A 23,743-nucleotide genomic window follows, 5' to 3' on the forward strand; every position below is an offset into this window, starting at 1 on the left:
TCTGGAAACAAATACACTATTTAACTACGTTCTTCACACCATCAGAAGTACAAACACTTTCACATACTATCCCTTGAAGGACACACTACCTTCAGTATCCTCAGAAAAGGACTCCAAATAGTGTCTGAAACTTGGCTAACGTGTTACTTATTCAAAATAAGCATAAAAAACCCTTACAACTATCCTGAGGAACAGCCAACAGGACAACACTTGCCCAATTTCTCATCTAAGATCGTCTGTTACAACATAAGTACGTGAAGCAAAAGCTTAATTAATTTCAAAGGCCAGATATGTCTGACTTACAGGAAATGTATCCAGTCTTGCTATGCAAGGAAAACACTAATCTCAACTATCAAGCAAAATAGGGCACACCTTGTCTAGTAAAAAGATTCACTTGCAAAATAACACCACATTACCTAGAACACCAGGAAAAAAGGATCACACTGTAACTAAAAAAAAAAAAAAATAACGCAGAAAGCACTGTAGAAACTAGAGTGAGCTACACTCTAAATAATAACAAAGAAATGTAAAATGGTTAGGAGGCAAGCATTTTCAATTTTTTTTTAATTTGTTTTTAAATATTTTTAAGCTTGCAAATAATTCAAATCAGCAGCCCTCCTAAACTGAAATCTTGGTTCTTGGCTAAGAAAATGCTAAGGAAATTTTCAGACACAGATAAACTGGACTTGAAAGAAGGTTTCCCAAGAGGAGCAAGCCTGTGTACTTCAATGCAACAGCAAATAGACACCAGTTTGGTGGTCAGGAGAAGCAGCTCAGTTTACCCAAGAGAAGCAGTGTGAGGGTGTCTGTCACACGAAGTCTTGCTGGGACACAGGAAAACGACAAGAACTTAATCCCTAATAAAATAACATTAGTTCTTGAACCACCTATTTCAAAGCAGTTTGCTGGAACAGCTTGAGTTTGCACAGAGAACATTGAGGCAAATGCAGTCAACTTTGCACCAGAGAGGTACGAGATACAGGGCCCACACTGTAAGCAGGTAGTGGAGACGGCTCGTCCAAGATCAGGGAAAGGACATTAAAAACTCTTGCTAGAACTGAAGCATCTCACCACTTTACATTCAAAGCCACATATAAATATTGTCATCACAGTGATATGGTATAACACAACTGCTTGCAGAAACATAAAAAGTCTCACTTGGTCTTTAGCTTCAGGACAGTCAGAGATTCTAAGCAGTAGAAAATTAGCTCTCCATTTTTCATCATACAGGAGAGGACAAATTTGTTTAGGTAAGGAGAATCAACTACATCCACAAATAAAGATACCATCTTTCCAATATCACTGCAGTAGTAAAACTCATCCTAATCCAGCACCCAGTCTCCAGAAACAGTTTGTAAACATTCAATAGAGGGTAAGAAGCTGAGAGATGAGAGCAAAACATTAAAACCTCCTGCTTTTTAGTACTCTATGCAGGACAGAGATGAAGAATTACAGAGTGGCTGCTGAGAGCTCTACAAAGTATTTGGTTGGTTTTAAGGGAGAGCCATTCATTTTGGGAATGTATCCAATTTGGGACTTTCAGAGTTCGCAGAAGTAACTCACAGTGTCATGGATGGAATCTGTTTTCCAGAAGTACCAAGTACTTCCAGACTGGTGGTAGCAGACTGTTATTACACAGTGATATATTCACCATGTAGAAGCATGTTAAAATCAGCTGGGTATAGCAAGAGCTAGTTTTTTCTGAATATTTTGACGGGTGTGAAACTCTAAAGCTGAATACTGATAACCTAAGAAATTGCTAAAAGGAAGCTCTGTTGCACCTGTTGCAAAGGAAGGCTATGCTGTTCCTGCATAGCTTAAGATGCCTGCCCACAATTTAACAGTACTTGCTATGTTTCCATAATTTTTTTTAAGCACATGCATATGAACACTTGGTCAAGCCCTAGGAATAGGTTCCAATTCCTTTCATTCAAGTACACATGCAGGACTTCCAGGCAATTCCTTACATACTGCAATAGTTGCACATGAAATTTCATAGAAACAGCTTCCTTAAAAAGAGTGAATATTTTTTAAAATCCAATCACATAAAACTGTAGAGCAGGTAAAATAATGACGGACCTTAATTTAAATGTTCTGTTAACTTTAAGTTTCAATATACACATATAAAAGTCAGTTCCTCACTTCTAAGCTTTCACGTATGACTTCAGCTCTCCAAGCCAAAGTCCAAAAACCATTGAGCCATTGGGGTGTGTAAGTTTTTAATGTCTATATACAGTACTAGAAAACAGAGGGAAAACACACTTTATTAATAGTTGCCTCCATTTGCTGTACTCTAACTTCCATTACATCAAAATACATTACAATTTCTAAGACATGCTAACCAAGTCAGAAACACATTCTGAGCGACGCAGGATCAATCAATAAGGCCATTCACCCAAATATTATGCTCAGCATTGCAAGCTTTTCTAAATCAAGCTTGTTCTAATTACCAAGCTAACTAAAAACACAAAACCAAGCAGCCTGTGACAAACAGCTGCAGAGGCTGACGGCCAGGGGGGCTGCACACTCAAGTCCTGGCAGCGTTCACGAACGCCGCGGCGCTCCCCACGCACCCCTTCGCCCCCGTGTGCCGGGCACGGGGGGCTCCCAGCCCTCGTGCCGTGTGTCAGGAGTCGTGATTCCCAGAACAGCTCCCCGCACCGCAGCCCCGACATCTCCGCTCCGGCTGAAGCTGCGCTAGGAGCCGGTTAGGGCACAATCCCAAGCTGCTTCGGGGGGAAGCCCAACGTGAAGTGTGGGAAGGTTGCTATTGTGTAGTGGGCAGCATCTCAAACTCCCCTTCTGTCTCTCCTCTTTCCACAACACAATCTTCAACCCCCCCCACCAAGACTGTTTTTTATATTTATTGATGTATTTGTTGTTACTAATCATGAAGAGAGCTATTTTTAATTTACTTAATCACTTTAGGAAAGGCATATGGACTATTTCCCATACTTCCTGTAACATTTCCTTTCCTTTAATGCCATTATCACATATGACAATGTGTACACCTGGTATGTGTATATACATAAACATGAATTTCACATCACTTTTTGCAAAATGGAGTCCAAATTCTTCAGCCATATACTTAATAGAACAGTAATTATTAAAAAAAAAAAAAAAAAAAACAAAACAAAACACCTTTTTTTCAGATTTAGGCTCAACAGAATTAATTTCAGAAAGACCAGAAAAAATACACTGTAAGAAGAATTTAGTGTCACTTATTGAGACTGAAAGGTGTCCTACCATAGATTAACCAAAAAAAAAAAAAAAGCACCCTTACTCTCAAGTCAATTTCAAGACATTTAAGTCAGTCACTCTACTTGAATTAAAGTAAATTTAGAAAGGGAAACAAGTTTCTAGGCTAATTCAGCATTATCTTTTATACCTCCAATTCAGCACCCACAGTAAAATGTTTGCTGTATCCCAAAGTCAGGCACTTAAAAACATACGTTTTCAGGGTTCTCCAAAGTATTGCTTGTAAGGAAAAATCCATTGTTAATTAGTCTCTATCTACTGCTCAAAGAAATAAGAGCACCCAGCTCAGCACTGGAAGTGGCACATGCCTAAGGAGTTACAGCAGGCATACTGTTATCCAGTAGCTAGACATATTTGAAAATTGTTTATTTCTCATATTCAATGATTTTTTAAAATGAATTTGTTGTGCAGAATAAATCAACAGAGTTTCCTTTCTCTATGAAGAGCTACTAACTAGCATTTTTGTCCTCACCACAACATATTCCTGAAAAAACTTTGAAGTGATTATCACCATTTCCTCAGTAAAGAAGTCTATCAGGGATTTTTACAGCTTTGACAGATAAGAAGGACTTGATGTAATGGAACTTAACCTGCTAAAAATGTGACAGAAGACTAAAATACACATTCATAGAATGAAGTTGCAGAAGGAAGACAGCACTGTCTGCACCACAGTCCTTTCCTGTGCCAAAGAGAGACTGTTCCCTGCAGAGACACTTAAAAGGCCTAATTTTAAGTCTCTTGGCAATACAGCTTCCACCAGTTGGCTTAAACTAGATTTTCAAAACAGACTTTCACCCAATCCAATGTGAAAACAATCCAATACTTATCTTTTCATGTGATGTTCAGCTTATTTTACACTTAAAGTGGTAAGCAATAGATTGCAGCTTACATGTTAACAAAAGGTGTTTAAAGGCCCAGAGGCTCTTGTTTTGGCATCCCTAATGGCTTATGTTAGATAGGTTGTTAGCAGAGACAGGCTTCACATTTGAGTATTACAGAAAATGCAGTGTATCCCCACACACAACTACTGCCAGGCAGAGGCAACAGTGACCCCAAACGTTTGCAGGGAAGACAATTCCTGGTTGTTCAAAAGTACCAAGGAAATTACCTGCCCATTGATCCAATTACCTAATATGCAAAACTTTAAGACTCAAGAAACCAGTAAGTCCCAGAGTCAGTCCTGATCCTACAGGCACAGTATAAAGAGTATGTGAGGAGAGGAAGAGGCTACTTCTGCTGTGTTTACATTTGGACAAGGAAGCCCAAAGTACCAAATTCACATTTAAATAACCTTCATACATTCCTTTTCCTGGACTTTCTTGGATTACAAACTATTAAAAAGTATTGCATAGAAACACACTGGCAGTGAGGTTCACAGCAAGCACCCTCTTTCTGGAAGAGGCTCACTCAGTCCTGCCAGGTGTGAAAAAGCACCATCTCCTAAAGCTTGCCAGCTCACCTACTGCTTTGTGGAACCCCTAACACTGACCAATAAACGTCCTGGTTTCCATCCTTAAAACCACCTGTGGTACGTGGCCTGTTACTCCATATGCTGACAGATGACATGGAAAGGAAGGATATCACTAGTCACCTGCAGAGCATTTTACCTGTGGCTTGTCCTACCAGACTGCTACCTCCTCAAAACTCTCCTAAGAGGTGAAGTAGTGCATCCTGTAGTTTGCAAGACATCTGTCAAGTGCTTCTCTCCAAGTATTCTGCTCAATTTCTATAAATGAATCCAGACAAAATGTCACTGAGAAAATTCAAGAGAAGACAATAAAAGAGAGACTGGGGGGATGGGGGCAGAAATCCAGCCAAAACCACAGAAGCAAAATTCTTCTTAACAAAAAAAAAAAAAAAAAAAATTAAAAATAAGCTCCCTTTCCAACTGCTCTTTTACATCAGGGCTCATTTACTTAATTTATTAACAAATTAATAAAAATTAATTCAGTTTGAATCCTCTGTCCGCTGTCTATAGTGCTTGCCTACTGCTCCTTTAGTAAATGGCTCACACAAGGCAAAACCAAGAGAACTTCCTTCACTTCATCCAAAGGAAACTTTCTTCAGAGATGAAATCCAAGAGCTCATTCAGAATCAAAGATCCTCACACTATAACCTTATGTGAAAGGCAACTTCAGTGCATCAAAACAAGTCTAAAATATTTGAAGCCATTTTGTCAAGTTCAAGCAATATACAAGGATTTCAAGTATGTCAACCTGAACCTGGCTCAGGTGATAGAAGGCTGCAAACACATTAATTTACCTTAAAATAGATGACAAAAGGTCAGAACAACTGCCGGATTCACTTAGTCTTCAAGTTAAGCTCAGGCAAGTGAACCTTGTCATTTCTGTGCAATAAAAATAAAAAGATGTCCCCTTCCTCTCAGGACTTTTCTGCATTTCAACCTCCTCTATTAAACACAAATATTCTTACTTGCCAACTCTAAAATGTGAGGAGGATTTACTGGGGTGCAGTAGGGAGGAAATCTGAGTGCCAGGACAGAGACGAAGGAGCCAAGTGCTCCAAGGGAGGTGCAGGAGAGCATCTGCAGGGGTCAGATTTGTCATGGGGCCATGGCCCATTTGCTGCAGTGGGTCATGGTAAGGGATGGGGCACAAGCACAGGGGTCAGCATCAGGTCTGCTTCAGGATGCTGCCCACAAACTGGTTACCAAGAAAGCAGAAGAAAACTGTAAAACCCACCTGCTTAGGAAATGGGGAAGAAACATTTCTGGGTTTGGCACCACATCCTATTTTTGTACTCAAAAATCATGCCAAAGCAGTAAGAACACGGCAGATCCTGAGTATAAGCATGACAGCTATCAGTTTACAATACACAAAATCTTAGGGGTAGAGAGTAGTTCAAGATGAAACTACCGTGACCAAGCAACTTAGATACACTACACAATGGGCTGAGGAAATGTATTGGAATGAAATAGCTACACAGGTTTTAATTGCAAAAAAATCTTTTTTTCCTTACAGAAAAAATTGTATTTTCTTATAAACATGTAGCAGAATCCAAGTTTTGGACATTAGTTCCCAAACAGTATGAAAGATTTACAGTGTATTCCAATTAAATGTTAATTTTTGAGAATACATTGGAAAAACAATTGATTTCTATCAATTCATAGAATTTAATTGGAGCCAATTTTATCACCTGGTTGTATGCAACCCTAAACGACCCACTTTAAAGCAGTAAATAGGAATTTCCTTTCATTATATAGTAACTGATTAGAAACTCTAAATCTGCCATGTTGCTTTTATATGCACTCACCTACAAGTAAGTAGCCACTTACACTTGTAGTAGAAACACCAACAAGCAGTACGAGTTTTTTCCTGGCTCTTGCAGCTCATGCTCAACTTCATGAAGTGTGCTACGAAGGTACCAGCTAACAATGGACACCAATACCAAATTCTTTTGACAATTTCCCTACAGACAAACTGAAGTTTTTTCCTTGCTTATCTGGTCTGCCCCACATTCTTCACATTGCAGCAGCCCTAGGTAATGAGTTTATACAGCAAAGTAGTTCTCAATTCTGCTCAGAACAAACGTATCCAGTGCAGTAACTGAAGCTCTTCTGCCTGCAAATCCATGGTTCGAGAACCAACTGCTAGCACAGAGCACCTGAGATGTCTTGGACCATGCTCATTCTTAAATACAGCAAATCAAGGAACAGACTCATTATGTGGCACTCAAACATCTGTCTCCATTCACAGAGAAATTTTCTTCCTGATCCTCCCTGAATGTTTGGAAGTGTTTAACAATGCAATGCAACAGACACTTCAGAAGAGTGGTGGAACAGTGAAGCAGCATGAACTAAACTAGACAAGCCTTTTTTACAGTGACCTTAATAGCCTGTGCTTGTGCATGACAACTTGATTAAAAGATCAAATATATTTCCATAAATCTTATATAATTCCTCATAAAGGTTGTCCATGAAACTGAAGAGGAAATTCTAAATTTTTTCTTCAGTCAGTGGCCGATACTCTATTTCTTAGGGAACAAACTCTAGAATTTCTCTTTTATGGCAAATCCTACGATGCTTAAGTACTCTTAAAAAAAAAAAAAAAAACAACAAAAAAAAAACACACAAAAAAAACCCCACCAAACTTTAAAACATGCTTGAAAGCACAGTGAAAAGTCTTATAAAGTCTTCAATGACTTGCAATTAACCGACTAATTTTTGTTGCTCAAACTGAGCTGCACATTCAGAACATCTGGTGTTCCTGTAACATCAGTTCAGCCACTTTAATGTGCATACGCACATAAAAAAAATCAGCTCCAGGTCAGCTGGCATTTAACATGCAGAAAGACATATGAGTACTTCCCTCATGATGGTGGTTATACAACTTGTATTTTGTAAATAAACGTCACTCCTAGTAGAAGTCTTCCCTATGAGCAGACGAGTCTTCTGAAATAGAATGAACATACCTGAGCCTCGAAACTCCTGTTATTATTTGTGGCAGAGTGCATCTATCCATTGAATAGGATAAGCATGAGACTGATTAATGAAAAAGAGGAGGAAACTGAAAACATGCACAGAATCACACAACTCAAAGAACTGGAATTAGTTAAACAGCTATTCTTCCTTAAAGTGATTAACAGTCATTACTCAAGAGGAGCAAGCTGGTGCCAATTGGAAGAACAATGGACCACCATTAAGAAGTTCAAAGTTATCTTAGAAGCCTGCAAGGGAGCCATTTAAGTAATTACAGACTTAGCATTAAAAAAGTCACCCACCTTATATATGACAACATCTCAGCAGACTGCAGAGACCACATGAGACTGAATACAAGACAATTCTGTCCAACTAAAACCTAGCAGGATCTGAAAGTGCAACTCAGGCTTGCTTGATCACGCAGACTATCCTAATCCTTCAGTATATGCCACGATGAACAAGGTATACTTTTCAGTAGCTCAGTGTTGTCAAAAGAAGTTTTTCTGAAAACCCAGCATGAGTCATCTCATTTCAGAATGGTTTAGGAAAGGAAGCAGAAAAATGTTTGGGTGAGGCCTAACAGTAATTATGTATTACAGGCTGCTTCACATAGGGAAATGTACCTATTTTTTTAATCTGAGAACCTCCCCCAGCAGCTATCATCTAAGTGCTGAAGCTCAAAGAAATAGATTTATCTGTCTTGTCAGCATCATGCTTAATTCCCAGGGAGAAAGAGATACCCAGACTGGTACAGAAAGGGTTATGACCACTTTCAAGAAGCTTGTCACTTCATGCATAGGTGTTTGATTCCAGAACAAGATTATTTGTAGAAACTTCTTTCAGTTATAGTTTGACTTAACAAAACAACTTTATGTAACGTTGCTAGAAACGTGACTGCACATGCCCACACAAATGCAGCAAGCTATCATCCAGCTACTGCAGTGAACCACCAAAAAACACCACCCTGTTGTAGCTTCTTTATGTATTGGCAGCAAGCACCAGCAGTTAAGACAGGCTACCCAGGCAGTGACACCTACTCTGCTGCATTTACACCATCACTGGATTGAGCAGTGTCACAGGTAGGTCCAAACACTGCAGTGACAGCCTTAAATGAAGGCTACTAATGAACACTGCCAATTACTTCCAAATCAGTGGAAGATAGAACTTGATGGCAGCTTTGCTCTGAGAAGGAATGCTCTTTACAACTTCAACATATGCATAGGAAAGAATAATTTTCTGTCTAGAAAACAGTTTGATATGCCATCCTACATTGGACACTCAAAATCAGAAATAGTGACATTTATATCAATAGAACTGTATGCCCTGACTTCTACAGATTTAGCAAAAGAGCTACTGTTTAGCAAGTTGAAGTCCTGGAGTTTTTCGGTCATCCTTACTTTCACTCAGCAGTCCCTTACAACTTAGTACAGGACAGTGTGTTGACTCTTGACTTAGGGGATTATGCTTTATAGTAAAACAGCGCCACTAACAAATTCACAGAAATTTTTAGTAAACTTAAGCAAAATTATACATTTATGACCTTGGAAAGAGAACAGTTCTTACCATTATTTGCATTATGTACACAAACCATTTTAGAAAGCCTAAGCAAGACAAGGGAGGGTAGCTCAGAAGCATCATCTTAAAGGTTTCTTTGCCCAACATCACTATGCTGAGAAACCTGCTCTATAGTATGCAACTTCTACTCCTGCTTATCAAAACCTTTTCACATGGTTACATTTCTCACTTTATCTTGACATACTCTGCGCAAACTAATAACCTTGTGTGAAATATGCCTTAATAAAAGAGATATAGATTAGAAGAGGAATTCTTGTGGGTTAGATTATACTTTGCTCTGATTGGAAAATCATTTGTCAACATGAGACTTGAGGAAGCTTTTTCCTAACTGATCCTGTAGAAATACCAATTTGTGATTGAAGCACTAAAGTCAGTCCCTTATTTTTCCAGTACAGCCATTTACTACACACTTACTGAAGAAACAATCCCTAATACAGGTTCTTAAACACATTAATTCATTCCATATATTCTTATGACTATGAACACCCATCACCTCAAAAGAGCTTACAGGTCTCTGATCTAATCTTTGAGCAGTTTCCTCAAACAAAACAAAAAAGAGGGAGACGGGGCAAGCTACCTACACTAAATCTATATACTTGGTAAGACAACAAATAAGGAAAATGCTTTCAACAACTTCTGGTTGCAAAGAAACCACCCTCATGGCTGGAGCCCATGAAATCAAACTTGCTTCACAGTGAAGTAATATTCAGAAGGAGAAATGACTGCATGTTTCTCGCCTTATTATGATTTTAGACAACCACTACTATGAGAATAGATGGTATTTCAGTCTGGCCTGGTAAGCTGCTCTTATGGAAGACTAACAGTTTTAGGAGTACTTTTTCCAGAATTAAGCCCTATTGTTCTCAGAAGTTAAATATGAACAGCTGTAAAATTGAACTGCAAGGTCTTTACCACTTATATCTGTAACATTTGCACTGTGCACAAGAGCAAACTCTTTTCAAAATCAGAGCTGTATATATTAGCATGTATGAAATTCATGTGTAATTGCATTTATTTATAAGCATGCCAGTGAAGTTTAGGGAAGAAGTTTTAACTCACTTATTTCAGTAGAAACCTGGTCCAGTTTTTCTTTTGACCTACTGATTAGAACCACCTTCATCCCACGTCTTGCTAACTGCAAGAAAACAAAACAGGAGATATTAGAATAGTCATAAATCACTTCCAAGTTAGTAACCTAATCAAAGAACTTGCAAAATTCATCAAACATCACAGCAATATATGACCAGCAAGTCTGGAAAAAATACAATTTTAAATAGAGACACAAAAGGGAAAACCAGGATAAACACTTCCATGTTATTTCTTACTTAATTCCCTTCACACCACACTATCTTCTCAGTCATCTAATATAGGTGGATAGGCACATTTATAAAATAGAAAATGAACAGTGGGTATTTTACAGAACTTTCACACTACCTCTGCAAGTCAGAGTAAAAACATTACCCATAATGAAGTTTAACATGCCAAGTTAAGATATCCATGGTCACTTGAACACCTGTGTTGCAACTTAATACTTCCTCCCTTTAGTAAGGCTACACTCTTACTCTACTACTCATAGGTATTAAGGTTAATTTACTTCTGAAATTCTTTTAGGGAAGCTATCTGTGGAAATTAAGATGGGGCCAGAGCATACCCTGGTCATCAAATCAGACCTACCATTGCAAGTTTAAAATGAGATCTAACAACTCAACTGAAAAGTGTCTACAGGAAGACAGTTACATATCTGAATTAACTCTGAAATGAAAATTATGTTTGTGACTGCTGTAAGTAGAAACAATATATCTATCCACAGTTCAAAGTGGCTCTGCCTTGCAGACACTTAAGACCTACATATAAAAAGCATGTATGTTGACATTGCTTCAATAAAACTCCTTCACTGCTTTCAGAAGCTGATGAGAATGGGACTTCAATGGAATTTTAAAAAACAAACAAAAAAATCCCGACCAACAAAACACAGACCTCAAACCTCAAAACACTACAGCACAGTATAGCAACAACCTGAAGTGGCTTAAAGCCATCTACTTTTCTAGCAGGAGTATGCAAAGCAGTAGTGAATCTGTTGGACAGAGGTATAGCAGAGTTCATCAGTTAACTCTGTACTTTACTTCCACATGTGATCTCTAAGCAGTAGAAATCTCATACTACGCCTCATGAGCATAGAGTGAGGTGTGGTGAAACCAAAGACACCATAGGAATCACTAGCAAACAGCTGCCAGGTTCAGGCTTACAGGCAACTTAAGCCTTCTGCTCAAGGAAATGATGAGGTGTTACAAGAATTAGTGTCTAGAAGGGATGATCACATCATCCAGCCAACTGCAGATAAGCACCTGGCTCACTGGAACACACTTTACATGAAGCCCAAGGTAAGCTTGGAAGGCACTAGGAAGAAGGGAGTAGCACTCTCATTCCACAGGATCAAGGCACTGAAGGCCTTGATTACCTAACCTGCTAGGACAGTCTGACAGTAATCTGCTCAGAATCCAAAATAATCATGTCATCCCATGAGGCGAAAAGCCCCAGAGATCTTCCTCATGGATGCAAAGCTCCAGACTGCTGACAGAAGAGTTTGCTCTCTTTCAGCAGTCACGACCCTTGGGCTCTCAGACTGCTTCATTAGGTACCTGGGCTTAATGGGAAAGTATTCATCTGTACTCAAAAGCCAAGGAAGTAAAGTGATGCCAATACACCCAGTCAGTGGAACTTCACCATGTTTTGAAAGTTTCCACCACAAGGGTGAGCTTGAGAGAAATCTCTGCTAAGTTCACACCGAAGGGATGCACTCTAAGAAGTACATCTGAAATTGGAAACACTTTTCCAAGTGGAGTTCTAAGTGGAGAGCGCATAAAACAGCCAACAGAAGACCCAGTAACTAGGAACAAATATCACTAAGAGAAGTAATTAAACTTGAAAAAGATACAGCATTTGAGAGCAAGTTAATTAAGGTGCTTGATGAGCACTCTGCCTTCACTGGTAGAGATCTAGTTGGCTGAAAGGAAACACAGTCATCCAAAGGGAGATAATGATCCCGGAGATCCCAGTTACTAATTACATTTTTATATAGGAATCCAGCAAGACCCACTTGCTTTGTAGATAACCTGTTATTATACTTGTCCCAATATCCTTAGGGTCCTGAAGCGGCTGAATGACAAGACTTTAAAACTTAACATAAAAACTCACCCAGAATAGCATATGTTGGGAAGCTACCCTTGTAGCTAAAGGATTGATGCAAGCAAGGGTCACCATTCTAATGGAGCTGATGGATGAAGGTGTTTGATTTCCTTAAATGCCATGCTAATGACTACCACATTTTCCCCTTTGGTAGCAAAACACAGCTGCTGTATAAACCCTTTTTCTCCAGGATGGAAAACAATGACATCAACAGCCAACTAAAGCAAGGTTAAAGCTCTTGTTAGAGTAGACATCGCAAGAGATTCTAAAAATCCTATACTGAACAGATGTGCATAATAGAGTACTGCAGAGTATGCAATGGGATCACAACCTCTACTTTATCACCAGCACACAAATATGGCTAGGGCTGAATTTATACTAATGATTTTCAAAAACAAACAAAAGATAATGATAGAGGGGCAATGAATACTGACTCCTGACCATATCCTCAAAACATGAAACCTTTCACGAAGGGCTGATCTAGCAATGATAAGTTTGGCAAAGTGCTGGGCAAAGATTAAAGGTCTTAATACTGCAAGAGTGAAAATGTAAAAACAGTTCTTTGATTGGAAAAGGAAAATAATCTACAGAGCAGTGTATAACCCAAGATTCTACACACTCATTAAGCTCTTCCATCACTTTCCAGTGAGACTATATCAAACTTTCAAAGAGGCACTTCTCAACACAGTTACAATTCTCACAAATTCCTCCAAGGAAAAAGAAGTTGTCTGCATGACTATAATCACAGCCATCAAGGCCCAAGCAGCCAGATGCCAGTGGAATTTATAGTAGCCAGAAGGGGATTTTTTGTAGAAAATCAAGCCTCTTCTGGCAGACTTTTGTAGATATCTCTAGAGTTAATTTAAAGATCAAGATGTCTCTTCAGGTATTCCACATTTTGCCCTACATCCACACTTGACTTTATCAAGTATTCTTCATCCATCTAAGCTGTCAAAGTTTGGATTTGTGTTTTATTCTAAATAAATGCTTAAGTAACAATAATAAATACAACTCATTAACAGTATGTTTTATTCTGTAGCCCAAGAATGAGTACCTGTACTTTTTGGGGTGCTCTGTGCTTACAGCAACCACTGCAAGGCAGCTGTAATAGACATGGTTTTCCAACAGTATCTCATACTCATGATGACTTTCCTGATGGGGGTTTGAATGCAGGAGTCAGCCAGCAGCAGACATTCATGCTCAAAAGCAGCCGAGTTCTTAGAGACATTACAGAACATAAAGCAAGCAGTTGTTTTATTCACCTGGTATCTCAACATATAGATCCTGAAACTAATCTCCCATGATGTTCAGGGAGCGTCTCCCACACTAGAGGACTTCCTCCTGATAATGCTCTGCTCTGGGCACAGTGAAGTCCTTCCACTTGCTCTAGACAGTTAAAATTAAGTGTTGCATCATTTGCTTCGGTGCCATGTAACTGGGGTACCTGGCATGTATGAGTTGTGAGCACTATGCCAGGATCAGGTGCTGCTGGCACCAGGCTTAATTCCTTTTGCAGCCAACTCTCCTTTCTTGAACTGGTACTATGAAGTACTACTTCCCGCAAAGTAGAAATTAATTTGGGGGCTAGGGATGCAGGTAGCAGGGCAAGGCACATCAGGATGACAGGAAACCCAAAGGATAAGGACTGCCCATGAAGAGGAATGCCATTTTCTCAGTGGGCTTTGCAAAACAAAAACATCAAGGAAAAGGGAATCTCTCACAGCTGATCTCACACAAAATCATGCTGGTGTTTCATAGAACACAAAATTGAGCACAGACAGGCTCACTTTGATAGTAATGCTGAGTTTAAAGTTATTTTTGCCATAAATTGTTGTAGCCAGCACTATTTGTCATTATGTTCTCTGGGCTTATAGGCTAAATTACCCTATACTAACAGGCACTTTCTGTCTTAAGCAATACATTCCAGTATATGAAATATATTTGGAGCCAACATATCCATCAGGAGCAAAAGTACAGTAAAAGAGATAAAGGTAAAACCCAGCTTCAGAGACTTCATGAACTAGAAAAAATAATTGGAACATACTGCTGACAGCTGTAAATGCCATTTAGTCAGTGCCTGGAAGTACCAAAAGGAATTACCAATGGCTGAGAAAGTTAAAATTCTTTTAAAAACTAAGGAAGTTAAAAACAAAAACTGAAGGACAAGGTAAGAGCTGAAAATATAGTTCACAAATAAAATAAACTAATGAGAAACTAACAAAAAGAGATACAACTTTTGGCTGGTTACCAGAGGAAAGCAAGGTAGGAGACCTCTTTCTCCACAGATATCTATGTTAAGATAAGGTGAGGAAACATCGCATGCAGCTTGACAGAGTTGAGACAGCTTGACATAATGCCAAGAATCAAGACAGACTTCCAAGTGGTAAGAATTCTTACCTCTTCTGCATAGGCTTTTCCAATCCCATCAGTAGCTCCTGTGACCACTGCAACAACAACAACAAAAAAAGATAAATCTACATTAGTTGCTTCACAGAAGTAACTGCAATGGTTGCGTTCATTTGTAGGCTATTAAAGTACTCATTCCAGACAGAAACATATCAAAGTCTCTGCAACAGGTAAGAAAGGAGAGAAAGACATGGAATTAGGAGCCTAACATGTTTCAAGAATCAGGTTCAGCACTCCTTTTAAAGCCAGGTCTCTGTCCTAATACTCTTCTTCAGAAACTTTGTGGACTAAGATTTCCAAGCCATTTAACTAAAAAAAAAAAAAAAAAAGCTGATTTATGACTATTAAACCAGCTATCAGTTTTAAGTATACAGTAAAATAAAAGATATCTCACATCCTGTAAGCATCCAAGAAAACAGATTTTAGAACACAGACAACAGCTCTCTGTTAAGCGTTCCTCCAGCAGATTTCAGATTCTTATGACCACTGTGCTCACCAGCAGCTAGTATGGGCAACTGATCCAGGCATCAGTTGCAAGCTGGGCTTCTACAGCTTAAACTTTCTCACCTGTGGATGACTGGATCTGTGTCAAGCTTCAAGTCTTTCTAGGATTCTTTTCCACAAGCTGAGAAGCTGTGAGTGACTCAACATGCCATTAGTTTGACAGATTATTCCAGGGCTCTCGCCACACTAGTAGCTGATCATCCCAGTAAATAGCAATTCCTCCATACAGAAACTGCTTTTCCAACTGCTTTTTATGCGAGTACATTCAGCATCACATTTTTTTCTCTCTCAGCTTTTTCTTCTCACCAAACCCAACACCTATACCTCAGCATCCTTATATTTCTAGCTCTCCTGTCCAACCTCTCATTTATCTGTCTCTGCTCTCACTCTTCACAGAACCTACTGCATTTTTTCTGTTTGTCCATTTATCAGATCAGAAGAGCTTGGTTTGTGCTTCCGCTGCTTATTGCTGAATGTAGCCATGGCCAAATAACTGGACTTGTTTAATGTTTCAGAACAGAGAACTGGGAGTGTTGGTTTAACTCTCAGGTCAACCTCTACCTGAATGAAAGTCATAGCAGACAGAGTGTTGTCTGGCATTGGGATTCAGCAATAGCTTCCCTTCGGAGCACCGGAAGGAGATGTGTTTGCAGATGATTTGATTAGTTACTGCTTGCAGATCCCCTCTAACAGTTGGCATGCAAACTGCAGCCAGAATATTTCTGTTTGAGTAATAACAGCTAGGAAATGCTGTAACCCTTTCAGTCTCTGTGCCTGCTATCTATAAATAAGTGGATATAATAACAAAAGATGAAACTGCCAGCAAAGGTCCTATTTGAGTTTGAATGGTCCAGCAACAATTCAGTAACAGGCTAGAAAGAAAGATCCAGTCATATCCCTGATTTAAGTGAAATTCACAGATGACCACAGATGAAGGTACACACATATATGTTTATCCCCTCCCTGGTTTCAGGGTTTATTTCCAAGATGTAACTCCAGCATGATAAGGATATGCATACTGCACACAAGGGATGCTCTGGCTACTAAACAAGAGCTCTGGCTGCTGCACTGTCAGTGCCAGGGAATTTTATTGAGAAAACCAAGTGTCTGTGTCACACTGCTTTGCCACTTCTGTCCAGCCACCACTAGGGAAGTGTGAGTGATACTTATGGTACAGAAACAAAGCCATGTAATGAAAGGTGAAACAAGGGTCCAAATGACCAATAAAAATCAGACTTTAGGGAAGAAATCAAGAATACTTTCCCAGGACCCCATTTCCTGAAACCATACTTGTACCAATATTGTTACCCATTCAGCCAGACACACCACAGTCCTGCAGGACAGCATGATCCCTTTAGTTCAAGGACCGACAAGCTTCAGTTTCAGCCTTGCTGACCTGGGATTAACATTATGTATTATCACACAAGCCACTGTTGCTTCAGCAACAGAATGAAGCAAACAGGAGTGCAGTGAAAACAGTACCAGGACCCCTCCCCATAAGGATCACAACGGTAGCTGGACAAGTTCTAAGCTGACCCAATGTGGAAAACATTCAACTTCAGTCACTTGGTGAAAGGGGATGTTTCTTTCACCATAGTTAGTGAAGCACCTAAAGAAGAGCCATTCCCTGTAACACTTAGATTGTTTCTTCTCCTTCCAACTCAGAATTTACAGACTTAATGGTTTTATTCTCAGATAACAAGCTCAGCATTTGAAAATACTGTTTTCTGACACTGCAAGTTATTCACTTCTAGCAGCTGCAGCCAAAAATACATGCTCCATGAGGTAGGGACTCCCAAAAAGCACCTGTAGCCCTTTAAAGGCTTAGTAAAGTACAAGTAGTTTCAGTCAAGGATATTTACTCATTTATTGAATCCATTGCTTAGGTAAATGGTAATGGAATCAGGTGGAGCACGAGACATAAGCTGAAGATCAGGGATTTCTAACTCAAGTGTGAGTAACAGGATGTTTTTTTTCCCCTTTAGAAGTCCTAGTTCAAATTAAAATAACCTGTAGTCCAGATGTTAAAGTACCCTCCAGAACAGAATGTGAGCAATTTAAATAAATCTGATGTACATAAAAATTACAAAATCTGATCAGAAAAAAAGTAGTGCTTGAGCCATCACCTACAGAAACAGACTCCTGGTTAATACACATCCCTGTTTTGCTTTTGCTGCAGGAAAAGGTCTCAGAATAAAGTATGCAGCTAGTTTTTCTTGGCAATAAGGGAACTCCTCACAAGATGACACAGAGACCATCATTTAATTAGTGGTTCCATGTGGAGAAGGATAACTGTCTTTTGCTCCGTGCTCCCACACCATCTCGAAGAGCAAACAGTATAAGGACTGCTTTCCATCATCTAACCTAAGCCCCCTTTTTTCAGGCCACACTTCTCTTCCTAACACCCTTTGAGAGGAGGCACCTGGCCCAGTTCCCTCCCATTCAAAGCAAATGGATTTCCCATCTACAGCTGCACTGATGGAGAGGCCCTTGAGGTCAGCACCCACAAACTGCGATGGGAAACATGCACTAACATAGACCTGGCCTGCTGCTGACCAGTAGCACCCAGTTCAGCCAGCTCTGGTTACCGCTCATTTACTGCATCCTAGTGAGCAGTTTGGAGGGTCAGAAAGGCTGCCCTGACAGGAATCTGCCAGAGCAGAAAGCAAAACTTAGACCCTGCATTGTAAAAGCAGGGAGAAGAGGTAGGGGAAAGGCAACCGATAGGACCAACATCACAGAAGTCAAGATTCAGCCACCTTATCTTCCTCCATCTTTTAGATTGCCTAAAGCTTGTACATTAGAAAGTCACTTAGATTTTCATATTGATTACATTCATCTCAAGCTTCTATACTGCAGGAAAATGTTGCCGTTTCAACCACTCCAAAGCTGCGTCAGTTTAACTAAGTTTCTGCTATCAACTTGATGTGCCCAAGCTAGTTTGACTCCAAGTGTGGATGAAGCTTTTGAATTCTGTTTCTTCTACAGACTGCCTTCCAACAAAAGTTACAAACTGACTGCAGTTGGCAGAGCTTAAAGAAGGCAAAGGATAGAAAGGATAGAAATAAGTTATTGTCTATACAAGAAAGTTGCACCAGCACCTAAGTGAGATTATACACATTTACTCAGTAGTCAGACTAACTGTAGTAGCTTCCCACTTCAGCCATCTGCTCTCTCCAGGAGAGAAGCAAGAAGAGTGCCCAAGCAACTTGTGTGTGAGCCCACCAAGTAAATGTTTGCCTGAATGGAAGCTTGTATTGCAGCATTGGATAATTTTAGACAAAGAAGTCAACACCTATCTTTGCCTTTTCCCCTACAGCCCTAAAAGTCAGGGGACAAAAAATAAGGGAAGGTATCCAGTAACATGACATACTCTGAGAACAACTCACTTTTCATAAATCAGTACATGCACAGGCATTGGGCTGGAGATGTTCTACCCTGGGAAGTCCCCACTGGCCAGTCTTCAGCAGCTTTGGATATGCAGTATTTCACAAAATAATTAGTCCTCACCTGGAACAGATTCCTATCTCAAGAACTTTTTTTGAAACTAGTATATGCATAACTAGATAGCTGACATATACATAATCTTTTTAAAGCCCAAAAAAAACCTGTCTAAAAATTCCTGTTCTGAGTCAGCTTTAACAAAGCCTGGCCCTAGTGAGTCCAGCACACTGAAAGGAACATCCCCTGCTCTTCTAGGAAATGACATTTTGGGTAAGACTGGCATAATCATTGTTAGAATCAGTGACAGATGTATGTATGGTATCATACTCTAGTTCTGGCTTTCATTTCAGTTTTGCATCAATAGTCTTATATTCCAAACCCTACACTGTCTGGAGTGGTAGACAAGAAACTGGAAAGCTGATAAAACTAAAATCACTGTTCACGCTAGCCACTAGGGTACACCACCTTAGTATAAATTACTGTGAACCCACCCATGCTTTGGATGCAGTGATAGGGTGCAAAAAGAAACTGCCAGTGTAGTATCAAAGTCTCCAAACAATGAGAGCAGGATGGGGCATCATCTGCTCACACTGCTGGAGGAGGTTACGCCATATGTAGGCTGTAGATATTTCAATTACCATTGTATATATACAAGTCATCAGCACAAGATCACAAATCAGCAGTTAAATTTTTTATTACAGTATTATCCTTAATATGTCATGTAATCTTTGCACTAAACCACCAAAATCTACACCTCAGGACAGTATAGCATCTTTGCCCTAATGGCTGTGCCAGAATTTTGCTTCCTGTGTGGTTGTGGGGAGAGAAGAAAGAATAAAGAAACTCACATCTCCCACCACAGACTTTTCAACTCCCACTTGGAGTTTAACTACACATCTTTGACCTCTTAACACTGGTGATCTCTTTAAGATACAGCTACACAGGCACCCACCACAGCCTCTACTACTAGAATAATTACTGACAAACACAAATCACTAACTCTCTACACTTCAATACCAGCGAGTCAACTTATCTCCTAATGCTTCACAGCTTTTGTCACATATACAACAGGCATGACGTAGTTCATAAGCATTGGCAACATTTCCTGGCCAGTACCAAACTCAGGGCAACCCTTGACACAGTTAGAAAATCGTCAGTGAGATGTGTCATCTTGCACTAAAAGGGAATGGCTTTCCTCTTATCAAAAAAGCCATAGACCAAGTCTGTGGAATGCATGCAACCAGACAGTGACTTTAGTCTAGAAGATTAAAATGACCAGTGGTACTTCAGGGGATAAAAATATGGACAAGAAGCCTTACATAGGGGTAAATACACAAATGTTTCCAATAGCACCAGCATCCTTCAGAAATCCCACAGCCCATGGCTAATTATGAGAGATAAAGTACCACCAGCAGTGTGGGGAACTCACATGTTTTTTCTGCTTATAAGAAGAAGCACCCAATGTGTTGCCAAATAAGAGGTAACCAAAAAACATCCACCACCTCCTAAGAGGTATAACAGAGTTATATTCCTTGCTCATAAAAACGGGCCTACCATTCCAGAGCCAGGCAAAAGCAGAACCCAGCAGTCACTGGCAGTGTGTTCTGTGACTGAAGTGAGTATTCAAGGCCCAGGGAGAACATTTTTACTTGCTTCTCATGCAGCCAGGACATCTTAAAAGCAAAGAGCGGTGCAGTAAAGCATGAGGCAGGCATGTAGAAATCATCTCAACTCACGACGGGAGTAAGGACCAGTGTTGAAACAGGGAGAGGGAGCAACAGCAAGCATAGAAAATTCTACTGCAGTTCTGCAGAGCAATCACGCTGAAACAAGATTATAGATTCGTGACTCCCCAACTCAAGGTTAGACTACAGTGAAAAAAACAGCTTAAAGAGATCAAGCCTGCCTTCAGATACAAACACACGTTTTCCACAGCAAAATGAACTTTTAAGATGCCTAACGGAGATAAAGCACAGAATACTTTTATCCACATTGCCTCTGGCAAACAGCACCAGGCATACTCCTTGCAGCGCTTTGACTACCTGCACAATGGAGCTATCAACTCTTAGGCATGTTCTCTACTAGTCTCTTCAAACTACAAATTCATTTTGGTTCAGCCATTTTCCTGTTTTCATTCAGAAAAGCCTGCATTTTTAGGCAATCTTTCAGAGTACTGCAGATGCACTCATGCATGTCATTACCTAGGAGGGAGAACTCAGGCCACCAGCAATGTTATTCTCCATAGACAGATATGGGTCCAGCAATTTGGGAATACACACTTCCTGTAAAAAACTAAGTAACAGATTTCAAGGAGGGTAGCCTAGATCTCTGATCCCCTCAGAAGTGTTCATATTTGTTGTCAAAATGGTCACTGCAGAACTAGTCTGTCTGCAACATCCTCCATTCACACAGAAGAGCCATCCCTGTCCTGCAATTCTGAATCCAGATATGAGTGAGGGTCTGTCACAGCACAGTACCCAGCTGCAGCACATATCCAATAAACTAGAACCCTCTGTGTATTGCTAAAGCAATACAGTTGAGAGAAACTTCACAGCACAGCTAACCTTAGCATGGGTTTAAAGTACAGCCCATAAATAACTGAAGACTCGAGATTCTTCTGCTACGAAACACAGAGGCTATATTAAGCATATGACAGCTCCTGGGGAAAACAAAAGCTGGCAAGGGGAGAAAAGACTATCCCTGCTTGGCATCAAGCAGTGCTTCATTTATTACATATTTATATAAATCACTGGCATTTGACCAATACCAAGCTTCTAGATTATCTCCAGCCAACAAAAGTACTTTAGTCCGTGCTGGTTAAAAATATTCTACTTTTTGTCCTCAGCTTGCTAGGAACGGCTATTTTTAGTAAGACTCCAATCAACCTTATCAAAATCAAGCATCAAAAATAGACTGGAGAAACACTGGAAGCATATACTATTTTTAGCTGCTCCATCTATCCCTGCCGTTATCCACAAATTCTGACTGCACAGACCATGCATGAGTGCTTGGTTATTCTAGGCAGATCTTAGTCGTGACCCTTTTTTTCCCTGAACACCTGAATGCAGAAAACACTCGATTGATTAAAGATTAATACAGCCGCAAACCATGACAGCTGCCTTTCGTCTGAGTGCTTTTGGGGAGGGGGAGAATACAGGATGACAGAGAGCTTGCATCAGTATTCCTCTTGGGGATCCATTACATGGAAAGAAAATTGCTATTTCAATTCCCCTTTGTTGCTAAAAATAGCAGCCCCAATTGATTCAAGCAAACAGGGCACCGGCTTAGCAATGCCAAATTTAGAAACCACTGAAGTCCCAAAGAGTGAACGCTAACGCAGTCTAACACATGCCAGCTCATATTTAACAAAGAACAAAGAAGATAAGCATGCCGGCTGCAAGTTAATAAGACAGCAGCAACTTCCTGCATTTTTATTAAATAAAACCAGAAAACTCTGTGCAAAAAATAAGACAAACTTCACATCTATTCTCAATTTAGCTGCTGAAATAGGAAGCCTCATCAGAAAGATCTGTACCCAAGCTGGAATCCTAGAAGTTGTGTGCATTTTTTTTTTTTTCATATAAAGGGTTTTTTTCTGCACAGAGGAGCTAACACCCAATGGTCAGGCTTTGAAAAGACAGGCTACAGAAAAAGGTTCAATTCCCGAAACCAAACACTTACGTGGTAACAGCTTGTGTCTAGGAGCTAGGATTGTGGGTAGAAAAATATTCTATAAATATCACAGCACTGACAAGTTCCCATTTCACCCAGAAGTACAGCAAGAAAGGGTTTTGGGCAGTGCACTCTGAAGATTCTTTACATTTGAGAACTAGAAGGAATCTAGAAATCTCTACAAGAAAAGCATACTGAGGAATTCATTAAAGTCACACTCAAGGCTTAAGCAATTCCAGTTCCAGCTGCCTCTGGGAGCTCTCCCAGTTTAGGCTGGTTGTCTTTTACCCACTCAAACTCCACTCTTTGCTGTGAGGTCTTTTTTCCCTGTTAGTCAAGGGCTGCTGTATTATGGGCATGGGAATCTGGGAGGAGAGGGGGAATTCTGTTATCCTGTTCAGAAGCCCCCACCCCATCCTTTGCTGCTTTCAAGCCTTTTGATCCAGAAAATGTCAGGTGAAACCAAGATTGCCCTGAATTTCTGCAGTAGCAAGTAAGTTGCTCAGATCATCTGCTCAAGCCAGCTCAAGTTGAGTTAAGCATGTGCAAAGGCTACAGCTGCCTCGTGCTCTGTAAGACAGTACAGTAAGAGTTACCGCATAGCATTAATATTCAGCAAAAACAACCTCTCGTTTGTTCATCGTTCTGAAATACGTGACAGATGCTGACTGTCACGGCAAGCACGACCAGGCCAAAAAAACACATGCATAGAGGTCATTCAAATTACCATTCCTGGTTCTTCCTGCCTCGAGGAGGGGGTGAACACAACACGAGCATTTTAGAGATCAGATAGCTCAGGACTGGCACCATCTGAAGGTTTTCAGTGTGTTTGCCACTGGAAACACACATAGATAAGTCACTTTTCTGAGAAGAAACTAAGCAGCCAGAAGAAGGGCCTCTGGGTTTAGAGCCTGCAATGCTGAAAGAAGTCTCTACATCAGAAGTCACTAAAAGAAATCTGAGATTTTTTTTTCTCTCTTTCATTAAGTATTTGTAGCAGGCAGAAAAATTAATTCCAGTTAGTGACGTGGCAACAAAGAACCAACACTTGCAAGCAGAAGAGGATAACAAGTGATCCTGGCAAGCTGTGGGCATTTTCATTTCAAGTCAAAGCTATGCAAGGTGTCAGAATAATTGTGAGCATACAAAAAGTGGAGACTGGTATAAAATGCAGCACTAGATCCATTTTTAATCAAAAGGCAAACTGTGCTAAACTTCTAAAAGGTATGATCCATTTAGACAAGAATAATGCTCCAGACC

General features: G+C 40.0%; 1 protein-coding gene across 1 annotated transcript in view; it reads right to left on the bottom strand.

Annotated features, from left to right (window-relative positions):
• The window catches only part of HSD17B12 (hydroxysteroid 17-beta dehydrogenase 12), an 82,783-nt gene that overhangs the window by 36,400 nt on the left and 22,640 nt on the right, over positions 1 to 23,743 (bottom strand). Inside the window, exons 2-3 of the mRNA XM_068193732.1 lie at positions 14,855 to 14,901; positions 10,331 to 10,406 (exon numbers count right to left, since the gene is read on the bottom strand). Coding sequence (XP_068049833.1) covers positions 10,331 to 10,406; positions 14,855 to 14,901 — 123 coding nt within the window. The remainder of the gene's footprint in view (positions 1 to 10,330; positions 10,407 to 14,854; positions 14,902 to 23,743) is intronic.

The sequence above is a fragment of the Anomalospiza imberbis genome, chromosome 6, assembly GCF_031753505.1.
Source record: "Anomalospiza imberbis isolate Cuckoo-Finch-1a 21T00152 chromosome 6, ASM3175350v1, whole genome shotgun sequence".
Classification (NCBI taxonomy): domain Eukaryota; kingdom Metazoa; phylum Chordata; class Aves; order Passeriformes; family Viduidae; genus Anomalospiza; species Anomalospiza imberbis.